This window comes from Psittacula echo, assembly GCF_963264785.1.
Source record: "Psittacula echo genome assembly, chromosome: 5".
Taxonomy (NCBI): Eukaryota; Metazoa; Chordata; class Aves; order Psittaciformes; family Psittacidae; genus Psittacula; species Psittacula echo.
Window position 1 is genome coordinate 24615627 of NC_137739.1, and position 11487 is coordinate 24627113.

At 44.8% G+C, this 11487-nt stretch overlaps 1 protein-coding gene across 8 annotated transcripts in view; it reads right to left on the reverse strand.

Annotated features, from left to right (window-relative positions):
* Window positions 1-11366, reverse strand: part of LGR4 (leucine rich repeat containing G protein-coupled receptor 4) — an 89447-nt gene extending 78081 nt beyond the window's left edge. For 2 of the 8 annotated variants that reach the window (XM_080618037.1, XM_080618036.1), the window contains exon 1: window positions 3276-4866. In XM_080618037.1, coding sequence (XP_080474163.1) covers window positions 3276-3550 — 275 coding nt within the window. In that variant the 5' untranslated portion in view covers window positions 3551-4866. Of the gene's footprint in view, window positions 1-143; window positions 719-3275; window positions 4867-4971; window positions 5102-5916; window positions 6995-7417; window positions 7473-9443 lie in introns of those variants that run through there. The other 6 variants (XM_080618043.1, XM_080618042.1, XM_080618041.1 and 3 more) reach the window with 6 other exon arrangements.
* Window positions 11367-11487: the final 121 nt, after the last annotated feature.

The following is an 11487-nucleotide window of genomic DNA, read 5'->3' on the forward strand; positions in this document are numbered from 1 at the left end:
GGGAGCAGCGCGGCGGCCGCGGTGGTGGCCGTGTTAGACTCGCAGCAGCAACAACAGTACGTAAACACACGGTTATAGGAGGGGTAAAATAAAGCGGGACAAAGCACCCGCCCGCCCCGGCCCCGTTCCCCACCCCGACTCACAGGGCGTGCGTGAAGGCGCTGAGTCCCGGGGGCACGGCGGCCAGCCCCCGCCCGGAGCAGTCCACGCCGCGGTCACCGTGGCAGCTGCAGGACGCCGGGCAGGGCGGGGGGGACGCTCCGCCGCTGGGCCCGGCCCAGCTCCCCAGGCCCCAGGCGACGAGGCCGAGCAGAGCGAGGCACCGCATCGCCGGCCGCCGCCCTCTGCACACCGAGCCCCGCCACCGGCGGGCGGAGAAAAACGAGAGGTTTAAAAACAACAACAATCACAACAAAAGGTAAAAATAAAAAGGCGCCTCCGGCCGGCGCGGCGCTGGGGCCACCTCAGCGGCGCGCCCGGGAAGCCAGCCCTCCTCCGCCGCCCGCCTGCCCCATCCAACGCCCGCCGCCGCTGCTCATCTCAGTCCAGCTGGTCCCGCGCGGCGGCAGCCATGGCCGGCTCTGCCCGCGCCGCTGCCGGCGGGTGGCGGTCCCCAGGGAGCGCGCCGGCTGCCGTGCGCCCCGGGCCCGGGCCCCGCGGCGGGGCTGCCTGCGGCGGGGCTGCTGCGCGCCGCCCGCCCCAACGCAAGCTCGTTCGCTACGAGCCGCAACGGCGGCTACTCTGCGCCCAGCGCAGAGATGCGTATGCTAATGAAACAACCACCCCTGCTACCCGATTGGAGCAGAGCTCTTTAATATGCAAAGCAAAGAGCGGTAAAAGCCAATGGGCGCGGGGGGGACGGGAATACCCGGCTGCAGAGGCCCCGCCCCTACGCGCTCCTGTCGCGCCCCCCCGGACCCTCAGCGGGAGCCGCTGCGACCCCCGGGACCGCCCCGGACTCCCCATCCCGGGGCCCGTCGGGGTGGCTCCGGGCTCCGCAAACGTGACAGAAGGACTTCAGCAGCCGTGGGACCAGGCTGCCCCTGTGCTGCAGGAAAACACCGGTCCCGCACCCCGCGCCGCCAAGTGCCGGCATGAACTGCTTCCCGACCTGCGCCCCCTGAGAGGTGACAGCAACAGCCGGCTCCTGGGCCTCGTATAAGAAGAGGCTGACTGGCACTGCACCTCCATCCCCTTGAGCAGGGATGCGGTGCCGTGCAGCTTCCTGGCTGCTAGACCTAGGCAAGAGGGAACGTGTCAAAAACTCATCTCAAAACTGTTTTGCATTGAAAGAACTGTTTCCCAGGCACACAACCTGCCAGAGATGGTATCTGGCTTTGATGACAGGTCTGTGTCGTAATCATACTTATGCCAGGGGCCACTCTACGTCCTCTTCTCCTTATTGCCTTAAAACAAGCAAACAAACAAATCTGAAAACCCATCTATCCCTTGGGGTTAGGATCCTCCATTTTTACTTTGGATGTCTCTTATCTACAGCCATCACCAGCAGTAGGCCACATGTTCCACTCAGCTTTCTTACGCTCCACACAACCACTGTGTCTTACTGGGGATGTCACAGCAGCAGCACTCAGGCCACATCAGTCGGGCCCTCTCACTATTGGCTCCCTCTGGTCCAGACCCTGTAACAGGCTCTGAGGTGACAGACCTGGCTGAAGCAAGCACTGTGATAGCACTGCAGTCTGCCCCAGTGGCAAACACTCACACCATGCATTTTATATGTCTGCTTGGGATGCTCTGAAATCGCTTGGTGAGCTGCCTCCCCTGTTCCACCGCCAGCACAGCCCCTGGGTGCAGCATGAATCACAGCCAGGCAGGTGGCTGCACCACCCAACCCAAACAGCACAGGTCCCAGAGATCCCATGAGAGATCCAAGCTTTCCTAAGCCCTTCTGCTGCTACATAGGTACCATGCTTTTCATTTCGTGGACCAGCAATGGAAGAGCACAGAAACAGGGAAGTGACTGACAACCTGCTTCCACTGTAGCAGGGAAAACACAGAACCATAGAACCACACAATGGTTTGAGTTGGAAAGGACCTTAAAGTTCCTCTAGTTTCAAACCCCCTGCGGAGCAGGGACACCTTTCAGTAGACCAGGTTGCTCCAAGCCCTGTCCAGCCTGGCCTTGAACACTGTCAGGGACAAGGCAGCAAATGGGTCCAACAACATCACCCTTTGGGTACCTAGCTCCGCTGACTGCCCCAAACTCAAGAGCAGATTTGCAATAATGATTGAACCTCAATCCAGAGCAAGAACAACTGTGCAACGCATGGCACACTAGCACTGACTTCAAGTTGCTGTAATAGCGTCCAATCCAGGAAGCAAAGAGGCAGTGTTCACAGCAACCCTGGCTCGTCACCGGTGCTCTGATTCATGTTGTGGGGGGTGGGGGGTCAGGAGCTGAAGGTCCCCACACCTTACTTTACCACGCGGGCTGCCCTCAGCAACATGGACATTGCAGAGGAGACTCTCTATGCTGGGCTGAGATCTGGGACAATCTCACCTTCCCTGTGCTAAATGAGGAGGGGGGAAAAGGAGAATGGCATCAGCTTCGAAGTGTTCACTTGGTGACATTTCAAAATCAGGCATATAAAGAGCTGAAGACTGAAAGTCGTCTGTGTTCAAGATGGTAGAGTACACACCAAGGACACTAGAAATATACATCTTCCAGACGCAACCTTCACCTCCTATATTTCTCCTTATCATTTTTCAATGGTTAATTCCCTTCTAAAAATGTTAACATTATTTTACCTAGTTACTGAAAATATTATCCTCTTCCATACTTGGAATCCTGTTCCTGATGCACTGATTTTGTATGAACTTCATCATTCGTCACTGCAAAAATAAGGTCATTTTAATAACCTGCTGTGTGCTTGTCCTATACCTAGTAAGCAGTACAAGGTTCTCATCAAAACTGAATTTACCAATGTATGATAAGTCTTTGCCATACATATATAGACACATATGATGGTCTCCTATTCTTCTCCCTGGTTGGTCTTGTCAGTGGAAACATGTCAAAACTGTGCTGTTCTGACAGCCCCTGAGGCTAAAAACACTACACATTCAGGTCACTGTTTCTGTGTCTGTGTTCAGGGACAGCAATGGAGAAGCAGCAACCAGAACAGGGGAAAAAAAATTAAAAGGAATTATTTTCTGGCCGTATTTCCACAAGCAGACCCAAACCAATCCAAGTAAGCAAAGTGACCTCCTCCCCCTGCCCCGAAAGCCAAAGAAAAACAGCAGAGTGCTATACTTACTCTGTAAACAGTCTCACTTCACTAACCAAAGATAATGGGAGCAGAAATGGCCCTTGGTGCCTGCACGGTGTTGGGAAGATGAACAGGAGCACAGAGCATACTTCGTACTGCAGCAGTGGCGACCTGCAACACCTGCAGAACTTCTCTGCTGGAAAAAAACAAGGGCAAATGACTTCTACTGAAAACAGAGTAACAAAGCACTTTTTTATCCCTTGAAAACACTGGAATAGTTCCATTTTTCCTTTCAATCTTTGCCTGGTTTCAAGTCTACCCATTTCTTTTGCCAGCCTGGCTTCAGGTATTTTTTTCCTTAGTGGAGCTATCTCAAGTCTCCATCTTCCAAACTCCTGTCCTAGAAGCAATTCATTTGTTCTTTCCAATCAGATGCTGCTGCTTTGCTGCTTCCAGTTAGTCCATAACTTGTTCTGGTCAATGAACCAATCTCTGCCTCTCCCTTGCTAGAACCATTCAAGCATTCTCTCCATCAACAGCCCACCTTTCTCTCTCTTCTTATGCAGCCACCAATTTCCAGGCATTTATAAGGAAAACCCTACTGTTTATTGCAAAGCTGGTTTCTTTATGTAACAAATATCTACATGCTGAGGTATTTTTAAGCTGAAAAACATTATGGGTACATTTTATTAAATAACCTATTTAGCTAAAAATTGTACCCATGGACTTTGAAATTGTCATAGTTTAGGAACCTAGTCTGAAACAATCCTCAATGCCACAAATTCCAAGAAGTATCCTCCAAACTACAGCTTGTCTAAAAAGAAAAAAATATCCCACACACAAAAAAAAAAAAAAAAACCAAAAAAAAAACCCCCCCCAAAAAAAAACACAAAACAAAACAAAGGAGAGAAAAAATCCTCTTTTAAACCAGGTGAGGGAGATGAGGATCTGACACCCAAGTCAATTAAAGAAAAAAAGAGAAATGGAAGATTCACTCTGTTTGAGCTGTGGAGAAACCACATTCTGCTCTTCTTCAGGGAAACCGGAAAGGACTATAAACCAGTCTATTGCTGCAAGAGATCCTCAGGATTTAGAGCCTGATGTATAGGTGTCTGTGAAACTTCTGTCAAGCATTTGCTGAAGAGGCACTAGGAAAGCTTCAAAAACACATGCGAAAATTATAAAAAACCTGGGCATTGGATTTTTTTCTGCTACTGCCATAAAACTGTCCAGCAATGTAATAATTTCTGACAAAAGTCTGACAACAATCCCACTTCAAAGACACAAATTTGTCTGGATTTGATGTGAGTTCAGTGTGAAAGAGCATACAGAGGAAGACCTGAAACACACACAGAAATAAATACAGTTTGCAGTGTGACTGGAGCAGCAGAACTCCTCAAGGCTGACTCGAGGGGAATGAGAATGTAAAGCTCATAGTCATGATTTGTTTTGCTGTAAGAAATGATTAGACTTCGTAGCTGACCAGTACTGGACCAGCACATCATTCTCAGATTTTCGTTCTCCAGCGTTGCTTTTGCCAATTGATGCCATTGAAGCAGCACTGATTTAAGTCAGATTTGTGCAGATATTGCTATAGACCATGCTAATATTGGTCCAAAGGGGGGAAAAGTCTGGCAGAGGGAGGTAAAAGTCTGGCAGAGTGAGGTAAGGACTGACACTGAGCCTTGGGAAAAATGATCCTGTCCGTGACTTGACACAGGCAAAACCAGCACAGCTTTTTCACCTGCAGCAAGAGACTGTCAGAGCTAAACTGAGGAGCCAACCAAGGGGATGCGCGTGGAGGTTTCCATCTACACACTGGGGTAAGACACTGTCAGTGTACTGGTCCTGCACCATGAGCTGCTCCGTCCCTGCTATGAAAACACAAACACACGCAATTTAGAGCAGCTTTAATTTTAATTTATCTCTGTCTAGTGATTAAAAACCCAAGGTTTACACTCCAATAGGCTAGAGATAGAGCTGAGAGATATATCCAAACCCTACTGTACCCAAGCATCACCAGCAAAAGCTGCTGATGATGATATTTGAGCCTTGTACTGCGAGAAATTCAATTAACACTTTGATTTCAGTTCCAAGGAAATTAATGTTATGCCAGAAAGCATCACGTGGAGCTGCTATGAGGAGAGAAAGCACCAAGTCTGGAATACCTGCACTGACAACGCAAGTTCTCTTAAAAATTAAAGTATATTCCTTTCCAGAAAATAGGCTGGGGCTTTTACTCAATTGAAGAAGAACTGAAAATCGCTTCAGTAAACAAGCATCAAATGAAAAAGAGAGGCTAAACTAAGTTCAGAGTTTTGTTAAGAAAATGAAGGTAAAGCTCCAAACCTTGGTGTAGCAGGTATGATTTCAGACTCCATGAAAACTGTTAGACTGAAAAAAATTGAGAATTATCTGGTAGGGTTAAAGGGTTGCCCAGAAAATTACTTTGTCAATATGTATTTTACACCTCTAACACACAAAAAACTAATCAAGACAAGCAAGACCACCAAGATCCAGCGTTCAAAACCAGCACTTGGAGAGTAAAGAAACACACAACTTCAATATTGAATAAAAACAGGACAGAAAATGAATTTTTAAAATGCTGATAATTAAACATTCTTTATAGGTAAACAATACTTCCAACAGTGCAGTGCCTCTACACCATTCCTGTATATGAATTACTTACGTGGTCCACTGTGTAATGTATTTTGCAGTCTATCCTTGCTCAGTTATCCCGGAAGCTGCCTCTGGAATGCAGTAGGCTGGGCTGTGAACAGAAAAGCGACGTTACACTGTAAGTACGATAGAATAACACCAGGCAGCTTATTCCAACACCTTCAGTAAATTTGATACAGCAAAGCCAGAAGAAGAGGAGAGCCCATAGCAGTGCAGGACTTGCTGGTTTTTTGTTTGCTTGAGTTATTTTAGCCTAGTGTCAGCTCCTCAGCTGTCTAGAATTAGCTCTGGATATTCTCCAGTACTAAGAATTCACCTTGGAAAAAAAGGGAGAACAGTTCCCACTTTCATGTAATCGCATCATAACGTAACAGATTAATTTTATCATAGCACTCTAACCCAAGGTTAATTTTCCCCTACAAAATATTCATCACAAGCACATTAAATCAAGATTTTTGACAGACATTCTAGCATGACATAATTCTAACATTAAAACAAATCAAACGACAGCCAAAGCGAGATCAGCTCATGACTGGGTGTTTATATACGATAAGCAAATGCTTTGCAGAGAAGGGGTCCCAAAGAAGTAGCATCATAGAATCAGAGAAGTACAAGAAATGCAGTGGACACAGAGCCACTGTTATTAAGAGCTGAGTAGGGAAACACCCTGCAAGAACAAAGCCTAACAGCTCAAAGTCAAACCTGCCCACTAATTCAACTGCTGAAAAGGCGACATCCATATCCACTGATAGGTATTTTGTGCATTTTAGCATATTTCAGGGTGGGTGGTCAGCTGAAAAACAGCAAGAAGGCAGGCAGGGGCAGGCAGGATCTAGCTGGGCTTGCCCAGCACACTCAAGAGGCAGAGAAAGGGCCCTACTAACACCTCTTTCCCAAAATCCTCCCCAGGAAACAACAGGAGTTTTATTTTAAGCCACACACCGTAGTTTCAGGTTTTTTTATATGCCACCAAAGCACTGAGCACTATAAAATTTAAGGCAAGATGTTACACTAGGAATTAAAAAACTTAAATGAAGCAGTGCTTTAAGGGCTAAATCTGCCTTCGCAGAGGACCAGCTTAAGGGTTATATAGTTTTAAATCCTACTTAAATCCTGTTTTGAGGAATTATAGTAAAGGCCTAGGAATGTAAAGGAGTAAAATTAACTTCAGTGACAAGTTACCCCCAGAATGTGCCCGCAGTCATAAGCTGTTTAGGAAAATATTATTAAAGCTCCTGTGTTAGAATAAATAGAATTATTTAAAGTTTTTTATGAAAGAAAACTTGATTTGATATATTACCTATTACCACTACAGCATAACCCAAGTGCTCTGGGAAAAGAAATACACATGGAGCAATACATGGGAGCTTATAAAGGAACAATTAATCATAATGCAGTCACTTGGTCACAAATGATTTTCAGTGCAATGCTAACAAATGGTTTCTTTTTAAGTCATAGATATGAGAATATCCCTGGTGAAGACTGAGGGGATGCAAAATAAGGTTGGATACCTTATTTTGATATGTTCTCTGAGACGACTAGGTCACTCACAAGACTGATTTCTTCCTTTACATGGAGCGTTAAAAGAGAAACAGAAGCAATGGGTTTGGTTTGTTGTAGCATGCAACTCCTCATCACTGTCTAATGCTTTGTCTGCATTGTTCTTACTCAGATGCTGCAGTAGCACAGAGATTTTATTTATGTTCCTATTTTTAAGAAGTATAAACATCACTAATCTGTAAGCACCTTAGTTTCTGTAGGATTGACTTCAGATTGTCCTTTTGAAAGGCCCTGACAGTTACAAGGCAACCGACTCAATAGGTTCTGGCAGAGTCCCTATTACCAGAGTAACTGAGGAATCCCAGCCTGATTTTAAGTAGCTTGTACCTTGAGGGGGAGGAAGGGAACTGCTAAGTAATTCTGACTTATCATCAAGTTGAGCTATCAGATACTAAGCTATCCTCAAAATTTGGGGCATAAGCAAACACTAGATATTTTGAGCCTCTCTTACCCTATCTTATCCTCCCTGCCAATTTTTTATCCTTGTCTTTTTTGCCCACCAAAGTAATTTCCCATCATTTCTGTCTGGCTTGCTATGCAGAGAGGTTCAAGTTTTGTTCTGTAATGTGAAGTTAAAGCAAAACCCACTCTGCACCTGCAGAACAAACTGAAGAGCTGCAGCTGCCGGAGCACTATGGAGAACAGCCCTGCTTTCGACTCACAGAAGCAGGTTCTTACAGTTCTTCTGCCAGGTGGCACTCCTACAAATACTGAAGCCAAGCTTAATCCAAAACCAGGCTTAACCCAAAGCCTGCCTTCAGTATTTGCAGATGGGGTGTATGCCACAGAACAAGATGCAGACAAATAAGTCCTTGAGCAGCCATGAGCATTTCTCCACCTCAGGGATCGGCTCGCTTGGAGGCAGCCAACTCATTCCTGGAAATATTTTTATGGCGTCTTCTCTGTCATTATGTTAAGAAGGGTATATAAAAGCTGAAAAGCCGTCAAGTTCTGAAATCACAACCAAGGCTCAAGGTCACACCATCTATTTCCACTGTGGAAGGGCCGATGCTCTCCAAGGGGCCAGGTGCTTCTCAAAGATGCTTTTGGTGGAGTGGAGCAAACATACCAGCCGCTGATGGATTGCTACCTGGGTCATAGAGCCACGGGCCACCATACCAAGACTGACCTAACAACATGATACAATGCTTAGCATGCCAGACAGGATATGGAAATTAATGTGAAAACTTTAGGGGACACCCAAGACGAAGCAACAAACCTACTTGGCAATGTTAATAAATGACAGAAACTGCAAAGACAACCCTCACTTTTCATGAGAAACTGCAATCGTTTACCATCATGATCCATTTTTTTTACTACTTTTCTAGTTGCTTTCTGCTTATCTGATTAGAATTACTCTTGGTATGTCATTTGAATACATCTTCACATTTCTCTAAAGCTGTTGCTCTACAGCTTGATTGCAGTGTGCTCCACATCTAACGCCAGCAGCAGGTCAGACACATTATCCACATTTAATACTTTCACAAAACAGCAGCACAAATACAGTTTCTTAGGGACTCCACATTTATCATGGAGATGATTGGAAAAAATGCACGGCTACTGCAGGCTCTCTGCTTCAGTAAGATTAGTCAGGAGCCTGCCAAAAAACCAGCAGGTTTTAATATGTATAGGTATTTGCTTCTCAAGCTGCCTGCTTGTGCTGAGGGACAGGCTCACTTTCGTACCCCTCAGAGAGGAAAGAAAAAATAAAATAGTTAAATTGGCCCCAAATTAACTGCAGAGGAAACTGCAAGAAAGCCTTATTTAATTTTCTACTGTATTTTCCCCCCCACTTCTCAGAAACACTTATCTTACAATACCAACCCCAAACCGAAAATTTCTTAGCAATAGATTGAGGCTCTCTGGAGCCAAAATATTTGTCCTGTGTTTGTACACTGCAAAACACAATAGGATCCTGGTTCAAACCCAGGACTTCTAGCGGTTGCTGCAATGCCAGTAATACAATAAATTACTAACTTTTGCTTTTTACTTATAGCCCCTTGAAGTAGGTGAAAGGCCCAATGACTTATTTTCCTGCTGTCAGCCATCCAGTCTCCAGCACAGATTAGATTTGATTCAGACAATGCAGTACACTGCTTGGGCAGAAAAACAGAGCCGCGATTAGATAAGAGCCAGGTAGACGTGGTTTTACTTACCTTCGGAAGTACATAATTCCAAGCCTTGCACTGTTTGGGAAGACGACTTCTTGATTGCATTATTGGGGCATTTCAGGGTTTTTTTGCACCTCTACAAATCTATTTTCTATATAGGCAAGGAGAAATCAGAAATAAAACATGGAAGAATGTGTGTCTGAGCTGCCTAAAAGATATAGCAGGATGGAAAAAAAAATCCTGTAACTTCATACAAAAACCTGGATAACTTAGATCAACATGCGGGGGGGTGGAATGAGGTATCTTCAAGGTCCTTTCAACTCTAATCATTCGATGATTCCACTTTTGCCTTCTATGCTACCAAATCAGATTAACTAGCCAGGAAAATATACTATTAAAAAAAAAAAAACCAAACCCAAAACAATTGTTGAATGAGAGGCACTAAATTTACTCTAGAGGGAGAAAATGACTAAGTATCACCATTTCTCTACAGGACACATAACTGCAATGTAAGGTTTTATAAAACTGAACATGATCACCTAGCACTACTGCAACATATCCATCTTACTCCAGCTTCCATAGTAACAGAAGCCTTTCTATACAGGCAAGATTTATCAATACATTGAACTATACAATTAAACAGAAACACGGGTTACACAGATATCTGAGGATTGTTCAGTTCGGAATTAATACACTCCGTTTCCCAAAGTCTTGCAACAAGGGTTCTTCATTTTCCTTTGAGGAGTGGGGAAGAAATTATTAGCATGTGTCTGAGCAGAAGACTTGATTTTAAACCTTTTAAGCCTTTGTTACCAATACCCAATTTACTTCAACCAACCAAAGGTGAGGGATGCAAACAGTTCGTTTTACTTCTCATGACTTTGTTACTCCAGACCCAAGATGTGTCTCTAAATCAACAAGAAATAGTAGCTCATCAGAACTTTAACACTAACTTAATTTTAAAAGGCTTTCCTGGAACTTTGGTTGCAGTTTTCTTGATTGGGGGTTTGTTTTTTTTAACAGTTACAACTAGCTACCAGTTTTATCCTGAGGCACACCCCTGAATCTCAGATGTCTTTTTTGAGTGTGCTGTCTTAGCCTCAGACTCTCCAGCCAAAGGACAGCTTCCCTATAAAAGTGAACATGGGAACCCCAGCTTTTCTCTTAAACCAGCTTCAAATCAGGATTTTACAGGACAAAGGATCACTGAAACCCTGCTGCTAACTGCTCTGTATCTCATGCTTCCCTGTAATTTTAACCAGTTTGCCTACCTTCCATGGTTCTCACCCTCTCCTTGCACCAGTGCAATCCCTTCGATCATGTGCTTTTCAAGTTCACTTATGTCCATGGAACTGGACTCAACAAAACCTGACAACATCATTCATGTTTTCTGCTAGCTTAGGGCGCTAAGCTTCTTTGGTTGTCAACTGCTAGATCACAGTTGAAAACGTAAGTCAGAAATTAAGGATGACCCACTGACCTTTTCAATTGTTTTAAAATCAGTTAAGCCAGTAATTGCAATGAAAAACACAACACTGATGAACTGCAGCTTTTTAAGCTATGAAATGACATTAACTTCAGTCTTTGCTTCAGTGTTATAAGCCTTATGCTTATGCATCATTTGGAGTTTATGCAGTTGAGGACTACAGAGGTCTCAAAAATGCAGGAAGCCCAACGTACTATAGGTACTTCAGAGCATTCCATTTTTTTCTCCAACATTGGGGTAGGAAAGGAAAAATCCATAAGCAATCAGGAGAACTAACTAGTAACAGCTTGAAGTTTTCCTCTTTGGACACCCACACATATGCAGGGTGTTTATATTGAGCCCTAGAGATTATGAACACCCAATTACAGCAGTCTGAAAGAAGTGCCCAGAAGGGGAAGTCGGAAGAAAAAGGCACAAACACAAC